Consider the following 21,603-nt stretch of genomic DNA (forward strand, 5'->3'; position numbering starts at 1 on the left):
ACATTAAAAAAAAACAAAACCATAATGTACTCAAATAGAAATTAATTTAATAACATAGCGTTGAAACAAAGCATTGACATTCTCAGAGACTAATTTCATCTCATCATATTATTTAATTTTAAAGTAAAATAATTTCAATAAAACATACAGAATCGCGTTCGTTGTGGTTTACTTTTGTTAGAAGAAAATAAATTTTGGTTTCTAGTGATAGTGTTCGGAGATTCTGACAGTGAACAATTTTGATATTCCCATCATTGATTGGAGGGACAAGAAGGTTCAAGAAGGTACCAAAAACTAAAAGTGTTGATAAAACATATCTAGGCTAAATGTTAAAATATATGATAAAATAAATCCATTTTTTAAATAAATGCCAGTTTAATATGAGGCAGGCATTACCTGTAAATGGGGACGAAGTCTGTATGAATTATTTTTTTGTAACTTAAATATTTGTTTTAAAAAAAAGAAACGGAAATCACGTAACGTTTCCGATTTTGGTTCTGTTGTTAGGGATTTAGTTGTGACGTTATTTAAATTATGACGTCATATGCAATGCAAACAAAGAAACGCTATCATCGGGTAACGTTTTTTCATATCAAGGAATTATTAAAAATGAAATTGGTATTGCGCGTTCCTTCCTATTTTATACTAGACTGATAAATATATGTTTTACTCAAAATTTCATACAAACGAGACCGGAAAAAGGAAGTACATTGTACATTTCTGCGCAGGTCTGGGATTTCAAAACACGACAAAAAAAAAATTTGAACGATTTTGAGTTCCTTGGTACAATAAAAAATTCGGGAAATTTTCCCGTATTTTTTTTTTATTGAATTTTCTACTGTTATTGGGGACTCTGTCCCCATAATATGAGGCAGGCATTACCTGTAAATGGGGACGAAGTCTGTATGAATTTTTTTTTTGTAACTTAAATATTTGTTAAAAAAAAGAAACGGAAATACCGGAACGTTTCCGATTTTGGTTCTGTTGTTAGGGATTTTAGTTGTGACGTTGTTTAAATTATGACGTCATATGCAATGTAAACAAAGAAACGCTATCATCAGGTAACGTTTTTTCATATCAAGGAATTTTTAAAAATGAAATTGGTATTGCGCGTTCCTTCCTATTTTATACTAGACTGATAAAAGATTTATTTTACTCAAAGTTTCATACAAACGAGACCGGAAAAAGGAAGTACATTGTACATTTCTGCGCAGGTCCGGGATTACAAAACACGACAAAAATAAAATTGAACGATTTTGAGTTCATTAGTATACAATAAAAAATTCGGGAAATTTTCCCGAATTTTTTTTTTTATTGAATTTTCTACTGTTATTGGGGACTCCGTCCCCATATTAATCACGGTACGCTGTTTAATATTTTAGAATGATGTTTTCCCCTTCTTGCATTCTTGTTAGTGACAGTGTGCATGTCACATGCTATATATATAAGCCTCCTTTACTTAGGAGCACCACCATGGGTTATTGTGTTATGTAAGTAACACACTGTACATACAACATGTTTATTAGAATGGATAATTTGGAGGCCTCAGTTCGTCAAAGTTTCCCCTACTTTGACCTGGAGATCAATCTTCTGATATCCCTCCAGTTTGTCTGTTTCCGCCAAGTAGCCCGGTGGTTCTCTTGGAGCACTTCAGCTTCTCCATCATAATAACAGATGTCCTGGTTTAACTAGCTACCCACTGATTGATACTTCGATACTTGTGTAGATAAGATTGAACAACAACAAGGGTCCAGTTTAACGTCCCGGTGTCCTAGCGCACCCTTTGTGTTGGGTGGGAATTGAGTGTCCTTGGAAAAAATGGTCGTATATATTGTTTATATACATAAGAGACACATCTCCATTAATACATATATATACATGATATAGGGAGTGTACATGAACTCCACTGTACCCTCAAAGCTCTCTAGGGATTCTTGTATAATGGAGGAATTTACCAGTACATACATGCATACAAGTCCAAATATGACATCTTGAAAGGCTATTAAAACGTCAAAGCAAAAATTTAAAATAACTTTCCAAGATGTCATAATTATTTGGACTAACATTGCATACATAAATTTGAAATTAACATTTGTCTTCCCAATTCACCAGCACGGACTTGACAGATCTTATGACATTCGAGGTCCCGAAAAATTTCAAAATAGCCTTGCCAGACGTCATAATTATTTGGACTACCATGGCCACTATCCAGATTCACTCATCCTCAAAATATATTAAAACAAAACAAGAAAAAAGTCAACCCAGATACAGAAACTAAGACCAATACAGATAAATGCCCAGCTGTATTCCTGATGGAGGAAAACTGAAAATTCTATGATGAATGATCTATCTAGTTGGTAGGATTCTAGTTCAACCAGAGGAAGATTTTGAGGGGGCCCAGGTTGCATCTCAGGTTTATAAAGAGATAGATTCCTTTTGATAAGAAATCATCAAGTTTGTTAGCTGCGGAACCGTAGCTCTTAGGTCCTTTTGTTATTTTTTGACTATTTGCGGACTATTATGTTATTTTTTGACTATTTGCGGACTATTATTGACTATGGCCACAAATAGTCAAAAAATAACATAAGGACCTAAGAGCTACGGTTCCGCAGCTACAAGTTTGTATGATATATGCTATTTATAAATTATGTATATGTTTGCATCAATCTATTTCAATATGGTTCCGAACATGAACCTTGCACTGTTCTATGAAAACAACAACGTAACTGTGTGAAGATGAAGAGGAAAGCTGTAGATGCTGGATTTCACTTTATTTTAATTAAGGGGTCCTCCTTTGATATGAAAATTTCTGGATTGGCAATTGTCAACCCAGATCTAGGCCCATTGCTCAAATCCTGATTGGTTGTGTCATTAAGGTATAGTTATTTGATGAAGAAAATCACTTGTATGTTCTTATGTTTACTTGTCTAGTGTAACGTGTAACCAGGTGGGGACGTTTTAATATTTTTATTGGGTTCATACCAGTTTCCTGGGATTAAAGAGCTATTCAAAATTTCTAAAGTCAATACAAAATATAAAACAAATACTACATAAAATGAATTTAAAATTCAACCTACTTGACCTTATCCAAAACCTTATAAATTAAAATTGTTTAAAACCCTTTCAGTCTTATACTTGTTAAAACCAAATGTTTGAAACTGGAGGCTGAAACCTAAATGTATGTAACCTATAAGAAAACTAATGTATGAAACAAATTTGAACTATGTAATCTTTCGTACGAAACCTTATTAAAAAAATATGTCTATAACTGTCGGAACAACAGGGTACGTAGCACTAAGGTATTGTTTATCAGCAAACACTCACTGCAATAGTGAGAGATCTATGTTTAACTCAAAACCTTAGCACCAGTTCCATTTAGAAATTTTGTAACAAACCAACTGTCTCAGCCTTTCTCATACACTTCACTGTGTTCAACTAACTTTCTTCAAACTATTTCCTTTCCAACCTTTCTCGTATGCTTCCTTCAACCTCTCCAGTACAAATGACAACTTTAACTGAATAGCTACCCAGTATGTATACTACAACAGGGGACCTCGAAGAGAGCACCCATACAACAACTGTACCGGTAAAGCATCTGAAAGCAACCAAGGATAAACATGATAAAGGGATGAATTTTTATGATGTTTTCAACAATAAAAAGATCAAATTAGAAAATTCATAAAGATATTAGAAAGTACATAAGTATAGAAATATTATAACAATCTTAAACTATCCAAGAAAGCATTCTGTTTTTTGCCTCTTCAAATTGAGATTAAGTTCATTATTTTATATGTTGTACAACCCATACTTGTATATATATAATTTATCATTTATATTGTAGTGTATCTAGTGCATTGTCGTGATACAGAAAAGACACAATGACTGACAACAAAAGAGATTTTGGGTCGTTCCATGCATCAAATGTTCAAGGCACAATCAGTTTATCAGAGGTATTTTAAAAATTTAGAATTAGAAAACTTACTTTTATTATCTTTTATAAGTTAATTTTGTTTAATACTATTTACAATATGAAGTACATATTCCAACAGATTCTTTCCTAGTTATTGTTATGATTGTAAAATTACTAAATGTTCAAAGTTTGTCATTATATTATCGCGATTATTGGACAGTACTGAGTAAAGTCTTAGGAAGTTTGGTATGATTACTACTGAGATTGCTATCCATTTACAGGTCACCCATTAGCCTTAGTAAAATTTTAATTCAGAGTTTAAAAGTTTGCAGGTGAGTTAAGAAGTTTCTACCAACATGTAATTTTGTAGGTTTTATTGTTTTCTGTAATTATACAATTTTGTTGTCAATTTTTATGCCCCACCTACGACAGTATAGGGGCATTATGTTTTCTGGTCTGTGCGTCCGTCAGTCTGTCTGTCTGTTCGTTTGTCTGTGGGTCCGTTTGTCTGTGCGTCCATTCGTCCTGCTTCAGGTTAAAGTTTTTGGTCAAGGTAATTTTTGATGAAGCTTAAGTCCAATCAACTTAAAAACTTAGTACACATGTTCCTTATGATATAATCTTTCTAATTTTAGAGCCAAATTAGACCTTTGACCCCAATTTCACAGTCCACTGAACATAGAAAATGAAAGTGCGTTTCAGGTTTAAGTTTTTGGTCAAGGTAGTTTTTGATAAAGTTGAATTCCAATCATCTTGAAACTTAGTACACATGTTCCCTATGGTATGATCTTTCTAACTTTAATGCCAAATTATATAGCTATAGATTTTTTACCCAATTTTACGGTCCATTGAACATGGAAAATGATAGTGCGAGTGGGGCATCTGTGTACTTTAGACACATTCTTGTTTGAATATGATATATGAGCCTTTAAAACTAAATCATTGAAATTGTCAAACTGTTATTTTTCTATTGCATTATAAAACACTTTCATAATGTTTCAGATGTCTGTTCTCAATTTTCACAGATAACACACTTGCATATCATTTACAGGAAGAATATAGTCCTCCAAGAGTACCTATAGATCTTCCAACTTTCAAAGACACAGAGAATGATGAATTTGAGTTTGGTAAAAAGTGCAAAAAAAGTCACTTCTACTTGGAGGTATTTTGATTCTAATGTGGATTCAGTATTATTCGTTGGATACCAATTTTCATGGCTTTCATTGGTATATGTGAATCACGAAATTAAATGTTCAACGTATAGCAAATTTTTTAGGCTTAATGCAAACTTCGGCAAAACCACGAAATTTAATATCCACGAACATGTTTTCCGCAATCCACGAAAATTGGTACCCACGAAAATAAATGAATCACAGTAATAATATAATTTAATCAAAAGTTAGCATTTTATACCTTCTTTAGGAATACTTTATGTTCAGATCCATTAAGGAAACTGGAAAAAGGTCAACTTTAAGTTGTTCATCTTTACTTGAAATGATTGAAATTTAATTTTTGAATATGATTTTGGTTTATTTTACTTTGAATAGTTGGTAGGAATGTACAGTCATTCATTTCAAATTTATATCTTCCATGGAAGTAAATCTAGACAACTTAAAAGCTAATAGTACACAATTTCCCCCTAGAAACCTACCTGTTACCTATGGGAGACAACTATTGTGTGTTGATAATGGTAGTTTTGACTTCAACTAACATGAGTTGTCTCCCATAGGTTAAAATGTAGATTTATTTCGTGTTTGTGATTATTTTAGTATAAAGGGATTTGGCAAAAAGAAGACAATAAAATTTCTATGAGCCAGACTATTTAAGAATTGAAAATGAATTAATTTACATTTGAGAAGTACTCTTGAAGATTTCACAGTACGCATTGTGTTAAACATTTAAATTTGTTATTCACCTGTACCAACGAAATCCATATAAGATTGGAATGCATTGAAAAATAATGAATCCAGAGAAAAATTATTTTCAAAAAATTTTCCTGTGTGGTATCTATATATGCCTGTAGTTTTATGCCTTACTTTAGAAATCAGAAGACAATCAGATTAAGTGGTTTAGTAAACATAATACTAATTGATTTAAAAAAGAAGATGTGCTGATGAGACAACTCTCCACAAGAGACCAAATGACACAGAAATTAACAATTATAGGTCACCATACAGCCTTGAACAATGAGCAAAACCAATACTGCATAGTCAGTTATATATAAAAACACTTTTTTTTCATTACTAAACTTTTATTGATTCTTGTTTATTCAGGAGGACTGTACTTTCATTAACCATGGAGCTTTTGGAGGTGTTCTCAAACAAGCCATGGAAACAGCACAGGTAAAAAAAATGAATAGTGAATGGGATAAATTATATAAAAAAAAAAGGTCCCACATAAGTATGGTGAATTTATTAAAATCACAGAATGAGGCTTGGTTTAGAAATATAATGAATAAATTGGGTTGGAGTGATAAACTTCAATTTGAAAAATCAGAAGGTTTCAAAAATGATAAACATGTTGATGACATCATAAAGTCTAATAATGTCAAACACCTAAACCAAATGCAATGTTTCAATTCACATTTCTTTTAATAGGGTTTCCTTTTCATTTAGGAAACACAAAAATTACCTAAAAATAAATTTAATTACCAGTTTGGATTTTTTTTTCTTCTCTCATAATTGTTAATAAGCCACCCTTTTGATTATCATCATGATATCTTTAAAGACAAACATTCAAAGGAAAGTAACTAGTACTACAACTAAGACATATTGATTCCTCGGATAAAGTTCATGCATTTATTAAAATCTAATATGTTGATATTGAGCTAATGTGGAAAGATGATTGGTATATTTTTGTTTTAAACAACTTTTACAAGTTATTGTTATGGCATCTATCACTATCCTAAAATGTGATGGAAATGCACCACATTATTTAATTTTAAAAACTTGTTCTGATTATTCATAAAATAATTGTGACTGCAAAATTAACAATTAATATAGCATTTTACTAATTGTGGCAGTAATAAGATTTTAAGCCATTAAAGGAGAATTTAACACGCAATTTCATGCTACATACAGCCTATTTTGTTCTATAAGGAATGACTGTAATATTTTTTCTGTCTATTTGAAATATTAAGATAAAAAACTGAACCACAGTTTTGATGTTTTTTTCGAATAGACAAAAAAAAATTGCAGTCATTTCTTAAATTCCATTTAAAGCTGGAGTAAATCATGAAAAAGCGTTAATGACATGATGGTCACATGCTAAATTATGTCTATGAGCTGATAGACAGAACACTGTCAGCCAATCAGAAGACATGTTATATTCAAAATTAAATTCTTAAGGGGTATTTTATCAATTTTTATTGAATTTTTTTTGTAGAAGTGGCAGGTTTACACAGAAAGACAACCATTGAGATTCTTTGACAGAGAATTAATTCCACATCTGGTATATATCAGTAGACGTTTAGCTAAATTTGTAGGTTTGTTGTTTAAACACAGAATTGGAACGAAAGTATAATACATGGTTCAGATATAAAAATATAATTATGTAATCATATTATCCAGTTATAACCAACCAATAAACTACAAATACTTATCACACTATGTTTAATTATCCTGCACAGCATACTGTGGATTCATTTATTTTCGTGGGTATAAATTTTCATGGATATTAGATTTCGTGGTTTGGCCAATCTCTGTATACAAAGCAGTGATACAAAGCCTATTGAAAATATGTTATTCGTTGAATATTTGAATTTGTGGTTCACATGTACCCACGAAACCCATGAAAATTGGTATCCAAAGAATAATAATGAATTCACAGTAACCGATTCCACCAACTGGGTAGAAATTGTTTATTTTTGGTAGAAATAGTTCATGCAAGACATAGATTTTGGGAAATTTTCACATGGCAAGGGCTATAAAATTTGACATTTATCGATCATTAGCATGACAAGAGAGGGATTACGTAAAACAAAATAAAAACAGCCCAGCTGAAATGTGAAAAGAATAACAAATATATGTGTTTCATGAATTAATTTGATCATATTTTAAAATAGGACATCTATGGTTATTTAAATAATTTAACAAAAGCATGAAGTGACGTTAAGTGTGCAGTATGTGTAGCTGTTCTATTCTACCATCTATAAGATAAAGCTTATAACTTTCAATAAATGTATGGCTTGCATGAATTATTTCTTAAACATCCTCTAGAAAAAATGTGTTTAATCCTTATTAATCTCAACCTAAACAGTTCGGTTTCCACGACTACCATTTACTGACAAATTTACAGTTGATATGTTGTAACTACATGTAACAAGTGAGCTGCCCTGTTTATTTGCTGAAATACATAACTGTTTTAACAATACAATAGAATAGAAAATTAAGCAACACCTACCTCAAAATTTTAATGCAATATCATTCGTGTTTGGAGATTACATGTAAAAGAATAACATGAATAACCTTTAGCTGGACAGCTTTCATTTGTATGGTGTGTTTTTAAATATGGTAAATGTGGCAAAAGCATTCTTGTAATTAAACAGAATTTTAGTTTAACAGTATTTTAATTTGTACATTTTCCATGCTCTAAAGCATGTATTCTTTTTATTATGCAAGAGAATAAGGCAGTTCTGACACTTTTTTTCAATTTACATGTTAACAGGTAAAAAACGTAGTGTTTGGTCATAGGTTACAATGCATGTGTATTTAAGGATGAAATGATATGTACAAGCCTTTAATATGTACATCCCTGCATGAGTCTGCATTAAGTTGAGATGTATCGAGAATTTATCATGCTGTTGTTTACAAATCAAATCAAGCATGTCATGTTAGAGTCTCTAATTTTCTTTTTAAAGATTTATAGGTCGTTATTCTTCTTTTTATTGTTTTTATCTGTCTTTAGACTTGTGATTTTGATTGCTCTCTTGAAATGTTTGTTTGTTTTCTTCAGTTCTTCTAGTTATCATATTCTCACTTTGTTTTATTTTTCAGGCTGTGACCCTAGTGACCTTGTTCTGGTTACCAATGCAACAACTGCCATTAACACTGTGGTGAAAGGAACCAGTCTACAAAAAGGAGATACAGTTTATATGTTGAGCACAACATATGGTATACATACATCTTTCTATTCAACAGAATGAAAATACAATGAAACCTTTTTAATTTGAAAATATTGATTGATAGGCTAGGAAATCTTGAATTATTTATTTACGCATATAGCAGCTTATTTTCGCATGTGTAAAATTCTGTGATTTTCATTGAATAAGGTATATGAAATATTTTGGTGGTTTTTACTTTGGTGGGTTCAAAACTTTTATCAATACCTTTGAATGTTCACTATTAAAATTTGTTCTATCCGCGAAAATTTACACCCTGTCTAAAAATAACCCGCTATACGGTACATGTACTCATTTAAAAGTCGGATACTAGAAGCAGGATGTATGGCATGCTGTTGCATTAGCATTCACGAGCTTCAGTTTTGAAAATGGGCATTGTTGTTTTCCCTTTTTCATGTATAATTAAAGAAAAAAATAAGGAGATGTGGTATGATTGCCAATAAGACAACTATCCATGAGAGTCCATATTTCCAAGGTTATAAGTAACTTTAGGTCACTGTTCAGACTCCCAACAATGAGCAAAACTAATACTGATAGCAGTCAGCTATAAAAAAGCCTAATGTATACATGTATTTATGGTCCACAGTCTACCTTTTTCCCCTAAAAACTATAGAAATGTTATTATTTCAGGTGCAGTTAAAAAACTTCTCAAATGGCAGTGTGAACTTACTGGTGCTGTTTTACAAGAGGAAACAGTCACATTACCTGTAACAGGTAACCAGCAGGTATTTTTTCTTTCCTTCTTCATTTTGATGTCACATATATGTTTCTTATCAAAACAAGTTCTATTTTCTATTTTGATAACACTTTTTTGTTATTTCAATACACAAAATATTTGAAAAAACACCCAAATTAATTTCTTAAAAATTGACAACCATGTATATATACTTGCATTTAGTTTAAATATATGAAACTACATAATATCAATGTTAAGAGGGAGGTTGTTGGCTGAGTGGTCTAAATAGTCCAACAACATATCACTAGCCAGTAATCGTGGAGGTTGTGAGTTCCAATCCCTCACAGGGCAGGTACACTCAGCTCCAATCTTAGAATTGACTAGGATTGTCAGTTTTTCCCCATGCAGATCAGTGGTTCTTGCTAGGCATTCCGGCTTCCTCCACCACTAAAAACTGACTACCACAAAAACAGCACAATAGTGTTGAAAGTGGCGTTAAACACCAATCAGTCAGTCAGTTACTGTTAAGACTGTAACCATGGTAACTGTTCATCATTTGAAGTAAAAAGGGTATATACTAATAGAAGAAATTATGATTGCATTTTATCAGTTTCTAATTTTTGTAGAACAAATTGAATAAAACACAATATAAGCTGTGTTATAATATCAAAGTATATATTTACAGGTTCACTTAAATAATGGAAAGGCTTTATTGCAATGATAACAAAATTCTGTAAGTTTACAAAAGTAAGAAAAACTGTTTATACAAGTATTTCTCTTTTGTTACGTGAAAAAATCCTCCCAACAACTGCAGAATAATTTACATATACAGAGTTTAAGAGCATTGTCTGGGTCACAACACATTCCCCTTTTCCATTCTTGGTTTTATGTCCATCTGAAAGAGTTCCCTGTAGCTTGATCCTTTTTATGGCTTATTTGCAACTTTAAGTTTTATGATTTGATTCATTTCTCAGACTGTATAAGTAATAGGTCAACAATTTTCATTACATTAAATCATTGTTTGATGTGAGTAGGCTACCTATAATTGGAAAGTAGAAATGACAACAAAGATTTTAAATGCAGCTTTATTATAGTAGATATTCTGTTGGTAAACAGAAGAACTTATTTATTTTCAGATTGTTGATCTTGTGAGGAAAAGTTTGAAGAAAGGAACAAAATTGGCAGTGTTTGACCACATTCCAAGTAATACACCATTTATATTGCCTATCAAAGAACTTGTGGATATCTGTCAAGAAAAGTGAGAAATTTGATCTGAAAATTGTGAGCTTCACAAATCTATACAAACCCCTTCTAATTTGTATATTAAAGTACATATCAAAATTGAAATTTTGGCTGAAGAACTCAAAAAATATTAAATAAATAAATTTGAAAATAAAAAAAGTAGGGATGTCAAAATATCTGAAATTTAATACTCGGATACTCGGTTATGATACTCGAGTACTCGCGAGTACTCGGATGAATCTTAAACGTCTATTGAAAAGTTTAGATTTTAGGTGGAATGCAGAGTTTTTGTTATTACCTTTCATAAACATATTAAGACAAATTAATTACAAACATAGCTTGCTATTCAATTAAACAATGAATTATCGACCGCCGTTTCTACAAATAACCTATCATAATAGCAATTATTGTTTGTTTACATGTTCATGAACCCAGAGACATATATACAATAATGTGAATGAACAAGATTCCAATAAAATTAAAAATATTTGCATACAAAATCCAACAAAGAAGACTACATTTTTATCATCTGTTCCTGAGGAGTCGGTATATTTTATATTACGACTTGTCCATTAATTTGTCAATTAATTAGACTTCAAATTTTTTGTGCTTTTTTCGTGTCGCTCAGTCTTACTTTTTTCTGTGGTTTTTTTTTTTGCACTATCGTTTGTCTTATTTTCCTTTTTTTTAGCCATGACATTGTCAGTTTATTTTTGACTTTAGGGTTTGAAAGTTGATTTCGTACTTTCTCCTATCTTTATTTAAGTTTCAAACAAAGAGTAATTAAATTAATTTAGATATACATCTCATACCAATCACGTTTATTAACGAACAAAGGTAAGTTTTACACTCGTGATGAGTTAATTATTAATCCATGAAAGTGTTGATCCGTGTATAACCACCGTTCAAATGTCTCTAATCGGTTGCGTAGGGTTCACCGAAGTTATTAAGAAATATGATCTGGTCAACAGCGTCAGACGAGAGACTGTTTGACTTTCTATTTTTTGTTTCAAGTAGTGCATGCACGTGAAAACATTCACTCGGAAGAAAAGGACGTTGATGGTACTACTATAACAAATAGTAACTAACGAAGGGGATATTTCATCTGAACTAAAGTGAGTGGAAATTTGAAGAAAAATATCTCAAGATGTATAACAGCAAACGAGTATCCGAGTACTAAAACAGTACTCGAGTACTCTGCCTTTCGAGCGAGTACCCGAGTACTCGTTGCCATCCCTAAAAAAAAGCATGTCGTTTCGGTAAGAGCCACCTTGATATAAAACAAAGAAGATGTGATATGATTTCCAAGGAGACAACAATCTTCTAATTATAAAAACCAAAAAAGAGTAGATGTTAGCACCTACAGGTCAATCTTTGTCCTTAGAAAATAAGCAAAACCTATAAATTAAAGTAAACTATAAAAGTCCCTAGTTAGGCAAATGCGAAACAATTCAAAAGAGAAAACCATATACAAAAAATTAAGGAAAAACAAATATTTAGAGTTAACGCTCAACGACTTTTGAATTACTAGCACGTTACATGCATACATCTGGTGTTTTTGACGAGCCTGCAACTTTTGTTGCAGAAAGCTCGACATAGGGATAGTGATTTGGCGGCGGCTTTAGTAACTTCTTAAAAGCTTTATATTTTAGAAGGTGGAAGACCTGGATGCTTCATACTTTGTATATAGATGCCCCATGTTGCGAACTTTCCGCCAGTCACATGTCCAATGTTCTTGACCTCATTTTCATGGTTCAGTGACTACTTGAAAAAAAGTTAAGATTTTTTGTAATGTTAAATTCTCTCTTATTATAAGTAATAGGATAACTATATTTGGTATGTGCTGTACCTTGCAATGTCCTCATGCACGTCAGACAGTTTTCACTTGAACTCAACCTCATTTCATGGATCAGTGAACAAGGTTAAGTTTTGGTGGTCAAGTCCATATCTGAGATACTATAAGTAATAGGTCTAGTATATTAGGTGTATGGAAGGACTGTAAGGTGTACATGTCCAACTGGCAGGTGTCATATGACCTTGACCTCATTTTCATGGTTCAGTAGTTATAGTTAAGTTTTTGTGTATTGGTCTGTTTTTCTTATACTATATGCAATAGGTCTACTATAATTGGTGTATGGAATGATTGTAAGGTGTACATGTCTAGCTGGCATGTGTCATCTGACCTTGACCTCATTTTCATGGTTCAGTGGTCAAAGTTAAGTTTTTGAGTTTTGGTCTATTTTCTAATACTATATGCAATAGGTCAACTATATTTGGTGTATGGAAATATTTTATGATCTATATGTCAGTCGCGCAGGTTTTATTTGACCGTGACCTCATTTTCGCGGTTCATTGCTAAGTGTTAAGTATTTGTGTTTTGGTCTGTTTTTCTTAATTTATAAGCAATAGGTAAACTTAATTTGTTGTATGGAAGAATTGTTAGCTGTACATGTCTGCCTGACCTTGACCTCATTTTCATGGTTCATTGATCAATGTTTAGTTTTCTTGGTTAATGTTGAGTTTATGTGACAGTTGTAAGAAAGCTTTATATTTAAGACTATCAACATAATATCAATGATTAGTAAAGAAGGCGAGACGTTTCAGCCTGTGCACTCTTGTTATGTATTTATATAGGAATATACATTCATATACATGACACACTTTTAAAGCCAAATTTTATCCAAGATGAAAGAAATTGACAGTATTAGATAAAAAAATATTCCTTATATTTCAATGTTAGATTTCGGCATTAATTGATAAATATGATGTACATGTAAATCTTTTTAATTTGACTTTGGCAGATAGAGCAACTGGGGCAATAAGATAACTTGGAACATGGTCTAGGGCGAAAGTTATTGTACTTCATCAAATGGAGTCCGTAGTGTGGACAGTGTATAACTTGCAACAAAAATGAAAACTACAATATAAATGTTTTCTTGGGCCACATACTAACATAATAAAATTATATTTATATATGCGCAAAATATTTTCTTACATATATGAGATTTTTTTTTATGTTGCTTGTGTTCATTTTATATTTTGTTTGTTTGAAAATAGTTACTTTGTTCTTTATATTTGTACTTGAAAAACTATAGGTCAAAACTATGAAACATTTGAGAGCATAAACACCAAAGACATTAACAGCCAAAACTGCTTAGGGCTATTTCATTAAAATATATATGAGAGTGTGGGAAGGGACGTTTAATTATTGAATGTGGATCATGGATCTTATAGCAGATTGTGTCTGTCACCATTATGTAAAATTATCTCAAAAATGGTTCTTGATTGTACCCCGTTGTAGGGATATTTTAAAGACCTTTCCTACCATCTTACATACATTTTAATGGAATGGCCCTTAGCTGACTGTTTAGGTATGCAATGAAATTCACTCATCAACAACACAATGTAAAGCATTCTTTATTTACAGAAATGTACCTGTGTTGATAGATGGAGCCCATGGTCTAGGGGCTTTAGACCTGGACGTGAAGACGTTAGATCCAGATTACTACATCAGTAATGCACATAAATGGTTCTGTGCGCCCAAAGGATGTGCATTTATGTATGTGAAGAAAGATCTGCAGTCCAAGACACACCCACTTATAATATCACATGGTTTTGGTTCTGGGTTCAATTCAGAATTTATTTGGGCAGGTACAGTTGAGTATTGTGATTTGATTTGATTGTTTTGTGTTTTAACGCCACTTGTAAGCACCCCTTTTGGGCTCTTTTTTGGCATACAGTTTTTATTGGTAGAGGAAGCCGGAGTGCTCGAAGAAAACCACTAACCTTCGATAGGAAAACTGATAATCCTAGTCAATTAAGATTGGAGTTGAGTGCATCAATATGAGTGGGGTTTAAACTCACAACCTCAGTGTTGAATGTCCTAGTGATTACAGTAGTGACTATTTAGACTATATGGCCACTGAGGCCCCCGTTAAGTATTTTGTAAATTTGCTTTATCAATTGAGTGGTTCATATATATTTGATGTGGTATGATTGCCATAAGATAACCCTCAACCTGAGACTAAATAACATAGAAGCCATAGCAACTATAGATAGCTGTACAATCTTCAACAATGAGAAAAACAATACTGCATATAGCAAGCTATAAAACGACTGGAACTGACAAATGTTTAACAATTCACAGAGAAAACTAAAATAGATATAGGAAGATGTGGTGTGAATGCCAATGAGACAACACTCCATCCAAATAACAATTTATAAAAGTAAACCATTATAGGTCAATGTAAAAGCCTGATTTATGTAAAAAAAATAAGAATAAAAAAACAAACACTGTAAATTTAGAAATTATTGCATGCAATTATTCACACTCAAAATGCAAGTTTAAATTATTGCAATTATAAACCCTGTCGCATTTTTGGCATAATAAAAACATTGCAATAATTTTTGAATTTACAGTATGATGAATAGCAATAAAAGTGTGTTTTTTAAACTTATGATTTTTTATTGACATGTTGGTATTTTCTCATTTTTACAGGATTACATGATTACAGTCCTTTCCTTGCTCTTCATACTGTGATAGACTTTTGGGATTCAGTTGGACCATCAAAGATTCGGCAATATATGTATGGCTTATGTAAGAAAGCATGTAAGTTATATTTATAATGGTTTAACAGCTTTTTCTATACTTTTATATAATTTTATTGTAGTCATTTTTTTTTTTATATAGAAATCCCTGACCATAACATTCTATTACAATCAGCTACCAAGTGTTTTTTGTTTTTGTTTTTTTAACCCTTTTAGAAGAAAAATGTGTAAAAAATGGTCATATTTGCTAGTTATTGCAAAGTGGAATTTTTTAAGCCAAGAGCTTTATTCACTAATTTTACGTTTGATGTCTCCTTATGTAATTCTTATTTTTAATAGGGATAAGATTCAAGGGCTAGAAAAGCATGTTAACTAAACCTTTCCTCTGGTCATTGAAATCGTAAAATTTCCAGAAAATAAACCACTTTACAGTTCTTTTTGACTGTGCTTAGTTACTTGGAATGTAATTATCTAAATGAAAGACATATAAGGTACTGTTTTGCCAGAGTATTCATCAATTTTATTGCAGAGCTGGGGTTTCATTATTTAAGCATGTAAACTACAGATAAACTCAGTCTGATGTATTAATCTAGGTGTTATACCATGATTGTTTCCACATATTCTTCTTACTAGCTATATATAGATTTGCACTTTTAATTTTTTTGGCAGAATTTATCTTTGTTTCAAATAAAGAAATACTTGGTATGGGTAAAGTTTTATATCGTCTAAGTACTATAGACAAAATTTCACACATTATTTCATTGCATGTAAGAAAAAAACATCTCTGGAAGTTTAGCAATCAAATTTTCATCCCTACTGTTCTGTGTTTAGGCTTTAGTAACCATGTAATCTAAAGTTTCAAAAATATTATAAATAATTTTAAATGTGATAAGAACAGACAAAAACTATGCAGGCAAATAAATCTTCATCTTGAACTTTTAATACCAACAGAAGAAAGTAAAAGCTCTGCCAGGATAAAAAAAAACGTGGGTTGTTCATTCATACTTTTTATTTTGATATATATTATTAACCTATTAATTTATTATATTTTTAGGCAATTTATTACTAAAGAAATGGGAAACAAGTTTAGCAGCCCCAGAAGAAATGTTTGGTAAGGAAAATAAAGAGAAATATTGTATGCAAATAGATAGCATTTATATACCCACCTATTTATGCAGGGGAGCATCATAGGGTATTATTTTATTGACATGAAAATTTAAGGGGAAGGTTTGAATAAGATTAATTACCTTGATGTCTGTATTATTTTTTTTAAATAATTTATACCCCCTCCCCCCTCGAAATTGTTGCAATGTTTTTTTTTTATTATTCTAAAAATGTGACTATCAGGTTTGCAATAATAATACTCACATTCTTAATTTCAGTTGTGATTTCTATTCAAAAAGGTTTTCAATCACTTTTTTACCAGTAAATTGTGCTTCACAATAATAAATGCTCACCATTTTTTTTCGGAATAGACTCATCATAAATACCAGGATAGAAATTTTATATTTGCTTCAGATGTGTGTTTGAATTTTAAATACTAGTATACAAATAAGAAAATATGGTTTGATTGTCAAAGCTTTCCAACAAAAAGTTACTTACCACTGTACATGTGCAACCTTTAAGAAGAAGCAGATTCAATACCTTATAGTAAATTATGGAAGACCTGGGGATCACAAAATGAAACAGTTTAAAAGGATCAACTCACAACCAGATTTAAGGTTTAAGATTTAAATAAAAAAAAACAGATATTGCAGACTGTCAGCTTGAAACCAGAAACAATTCCCTCACAAAATCCTCTAGTTGGGGACATTCTTTTGAAAAATGTGGGAACACTCTTATGAAAAATGTCTAGGGTAGGGTTTTAACATATTTGTGAGTGTGTGATGTGTAATAGCACTACATAAAACAACTATTAAAATAGTGAGTTGAAAAGGGGTTTACTCATTAGATTTGCACAAGCAACTGTTGTAACACAATGACAAACACACAAAGTTCCAATCTAAAGGGGGACAAAACACCTACATTGCAAGTGGGTCTCATTGGGGTCTAAGCGTGACGCGGGACTGCTGATTTTTCGTAAGCGTGACATGGGAAAGTTTAATTAATGTGCCGTGAAAACGGGAATTATGGTCTAGCAGGACACGGGAAATTACAAAAAAAATGAGAATTGCTTAGGTACATAGTTTAAGCCGGATGCGGGAATCTGACAAAACAGTAAGCGGGATCCGGGATCAGAACCCCCCAATGAGACCCCTCTTGCAAGTGAGTTAGCTTTTTAAAAATCAGCTGAACGTTTTCATCACACATTGTTAGTAAAGAAAAATAAAGCTTTTCAATGATCAAAGTAAGTGTCGTCAAAATGCTATAAAGCAATGCAATTATTTCTGTAAATGGTATTGACAGTGCAATAGGTGTATAGCCAGTCAAGGTTGTTAAACACTTTTATTTGTTGTAAATGGTGGGGCTCAAATTTCTTGATATTTGGTTTACAGTCCAGAGGAAAGATTTTCTCAAAATTTTATGAAAATTAATCAAGCCAAATCCATTTTTTTGAAGAGATCGGTACCCCCTTTAAGTGTACTCAGAATAAGTGATAACAAGATTTAAAAAAAAATTTTTTTTTTAAGGTTGTATGGCTTTAGTAGAAATACCACCAGATGTCTATAGAAATACCACCAAGATTGAATACAGTAATGCAGAGTCTTTACAAAATCAACTTTATCACCAATTTAATATAGAGGTGAGTTAGGGCTATTCCAGAAAAAAATGTATGGGGGGTTGGAAGGCACATTATATTAATAATACATGGGTGATGGGTATCAGAGCAACTTTTCACACTATAATGCACTATAATTCTCAAATACAATTGTCTGGGTGGCGGGTGCTGACAAAAACTGCCTTCCAACACCCCCATACATTTTTTTATGGAATAGCCCTTAGATATATGGTCCAATACACACTTTTCTAAACCATGCTATTTAGAACAAATTTTATTAGAATTGAGAACAAAAAAGGAGAATGTGTTGAAGAGATAATATTATCCTGATTGAAGAACAGACTGAAAACAATTTGTCTTCAACATGGCAAGAAAATCCCACCCCCAAAGGTTGGCTTCAGCTACAATTGATTGAATTTAGTGTTGCTTATAGTTGCTGGAAACCAGACTGTTTAAAAGGCCTTTTCATCATTAGGATAAGAAAATGAAGCAAATGAACTTTTTCCCGAAATTAAAATGATCATATGCCTATCTCAAAAGAGGGACGAAAGATACCAAAGGGACAGTCAAACTCATAAATCTAAAACAAACTGACAACGCCATGGCTAAAAATGAAATAGACAAACAGAAAAACAATAGTACACATGACACAACATAGAAAACTAAAGAATAAACAACACGAACCCCACCAAAAACTAGGGGTGATCTCAGGTGCTCCGGAAGGGTAAACAGATCCTGCTCAAGTGGGGGACATCATCAGTGTTTGTCTTTTGTTATATATCAATATTTTTGTGTCAATCAGGGATTTTTTTATTTGTGGCGAATCTTTAAAAGTCTCTGATAAATTCATTCATAACTTTTTCTCAAGTATGGGGAATTCAGAGACTGACATGTGTAATAAGTAAAATTACAAAAATATTGAAGTCCAAGGAAAATTCAAAAAGGAAAGTCCATAATCAAATGGCAATATCAAAAGCTCAAACACATCAAACGAATGAATAACAACTTTCATATTCCTGACTTGGTACAGTTATTTTCTAAAGTAGAAAATGCTGGACTAAAACTGGTTTTATAGCTTGCTAAACTTTAATCTTGTATGCCAGTCGCACAAAATTCCATGCTTGCCGCACAACGTTTGTTTCTCCATTTGAGATTTCTAATTAACTTTGATTCTTCCATGCCATTTGTGTTTAAACCAGAACAATTGTAGAAGGCAGTAACATGCTATTGATAGTACTATGACTGTTCATGACCATATGCATGGTCAATTAAAATCTTTTGTAAGTAAAAAAAAATCCGTACTTTGATTAATACAGGGCAATTATTCGTTATCGTATATACTACGTATACGAGTTTTCGAACTATGCTTATGCATGTATACCGTATATTGCTATGACTTCTACATGGACCTTTCTATCATGATTTTTTTCTGTAAAATCTTTATTTTCTTTATTTCCGTTGAAAACCCTTATTTTTTTTATATTTTATATATAAATTTTAGGAACGGCATGCCGTACCAACGAACATTATTGGTACGGCGAGTGCCGTACCTGCCGTACCGGCTGCTACGCCCCTGTTATATTCCTGACTTGGTACAAGCATTTTCTTATATGCAATGGTGGATTAAACCTGGTTTAAAGCTAGCTATACCTCTCACTTGTATGACAGTTACATCAAATTTCATTATATTGACAATGATGTATGAACAAAACAAACTGAAATAATACATGTAATAGGTAAAAATGTCAAAAAAAGGGGTACAGCTGTCAACATTCTGTTATAATCTTAATCACTATAAAACAAACAAATATGCAACAAAAGTACAAAATAGAATATAGATGAAGCTTATTAGCAAAAATTTAAGACAGGAATACACAAATTGATATATGCAATAACCATGTCTCTTGTTTAAGACCATATCTGGCCTTGCGGTCATGAAACTTTCGAGCACAATTTTTGTACTCAGACTCAAGAATCACCCAATCAAAATACTGGATTTTGTGTTTCGAGCATGATTTTTGTGCTCCGAGCACTGAGCAAAGTTTTATGACTTCAACCCCTAGTCCTCTAGATATCTTTTGGCTTAGTTTTTTTAGTGGTTGGATTGCTGACACTTTGACTTAAATCACATTCATGACATTTGATAGAGGCATTTTTTTTTATTTACAGACATTAAAATTAACCGGTATCCCTTTTTCACTTCAGTATGATTTATGGTCGTTTATGTTGAGTAACCAAGGGAAAGGGAAGATAGTTTCTATTATCAAACACAGCCTTCAATATTTTTGGTTGATAACAATCCGTTTTCCTGCTGATAACACTAACGGAAGTCCACGTTTTATTTGTATAAAGTGTCATTAACTGGACATTTTTATGCACCTGTCCTAATTTAGGAGCCTATTATCATTTGTTGGTGGTTCATAAGTTCTTGTTTCTTGTTTTTTATGTAGATTAAACTGTTGGTTTTCCTGTTTGAATTGTTTTACACTAGTCATTTTGATGTAATTTATAGCTTGCTGTTTAGTGTGAGTCATAGCTCTGTGTTGAAGCCTATCTTTGACCTTTAATTGTTAACTTTTCATACATTGTGATTTGGATGGAGGGTTTTCTCATTGGCACTCATACCGCATCCTCTTATTTATAAATACTAAATGTTCGTTCTTTCTGAAAAACAGTACCTAATCTTATACTGTTAACAAACTGATTTTTGTGAGTGATTATTTATTCAAATTTTGCAAATAGAAAGTATCAGGAATTTAAATCGTAAAAAAGTCAGCTAGAAAGAGTAAATAAATGCAACATGTGCAACAGCTATATATGAAGATCTGTGAAAACATTTATTTAAATGAAATTTTCTTTCTATTTTATAGGTACCAATAAAGTGTGTTGATGGCGTTCTGTATGTAAGAATTTCTTGTCATATCTATAACGATCTCAGTGATTATGACAAACTTGGTGAAGCAGTGTTACGTATCAAAAACGGACAAAGTGATTCCAAAATACAGAAGTTAAATTGTGAATAGTCTTTCCAATAAAAATATTTTTGATCAAACAACATTTTTTTTTATGACATATCTTTAGATAGTATGAAAAAAAGTTTTCGTATGAAGTCAAGCTGGCAACTTTGGACAATTTAATTCCATAAAACACAGTTGTTCATGCCTTGTTTTTTTTTCAAGTTAAAGAACATAGACTATGTTACCTTGTGCTTGATAAATAACAGTTACTTAAGGAGGTAGACCTAGGTTAAGGGAAATAACTCTTAAAATCATCAGTACGTTTGTGTCAACCATTTTCAAAAATATATTCTAAGCTTCTAGGTTACATAGATTATTTTCAATCTGTTTCAGGTAAATGCTTAAAACACATTGATAAACTTGACTTTTACA

The 21,603-nt window shown here is 31.9% G+C and overlaps 1 protein-coding gene across 4 annotated transcripts; it reads left to right on the forward strand.

Moving 5' to 3' along the window:
- Positions 1-231: 231 nt before the first annotated feature.
- Positions 232-21,265, forward strand: LOC143049910 (uncharacterized). Of its 4 annotated transcripts, none has more exons than XM_076223675.1 (13): positions 232-274; positions 3,842-3,950; positions 4,962-5,072; positions 6,184-6,252; positions 7,295-7,394; positions 8,905-9,021; positions 9,660-9,754; positions 10,842-10,963; positions 14,375-14,598; positions 15,446-15,556; positions 16,550-16,606; positions 18,126-18,238; positions 21,085-21,265. In XM_076223675.1, exons 2-13 carry the CDS (start codon positions 3,879-3,881, stop codon positions 21,235-21,237), a joined length of 1,344 nt encoding a protein of 447 aa, XP_076079790.1. In that variant the 5' UTR covers positions 232-274; positions 3,842-3,878; the 3' UTR covers positions 21,238-21,265. The 4 variants fall into 4 exon arrangements, with proteins under 4 accessions (XP_076079790.1, XP_076079791.1, XP_076079793.1 ...); XM_076223676.1 differs by having other exon boundaries at positions 254-284; XM_076223678.1 differs by lacking the exon at positions 232-274 and adding an exon at positions 2,022-2,413.
- Positions 21,266-21,603: the final 338 nt, after the last annotated feature.

Source organism: Mytilus galloprovincialis, chromosome 10, assembly GCF_965363235.1.
Source record: "Mytilus galloprovincialis chromosome 10, xbMytGall1.hap1.1, whole genome shotgun sequence".
In the NCBI taxonomy this organism is placed as follows: domain Eukaryota; kingdom Metazoa; phylum Mollusca; class Bivalvia; order Mytilida; family Mytilidae; genus Mytilus; species Mytilus galloprovincialis.

Bases quoted from the DNA above. Each gene is read 5' to 3' on its own strand.
- LOC143049910 (XM_076223675.1), top strand. From the start codon at position 3,879: ATGACTGACAACAAAAGAGATTTTGGGTCGTTCCATGCATCAAATGTT. The intron at 3,951-4,961 runs GTATTTTAAAAA...TATCATTTACAG, and splicing joins GCACAATCAGTTTATCAGAG to GAAGAATATAGTCCTCCAAG. The intron at 7,395-8,904 runs GTTTGTTGTTTA...TTTATTTTTCAG, and splicing joins ACGTTTAGCTAAATTTGTAG to GCTGTGACCCTAGTGACCTT.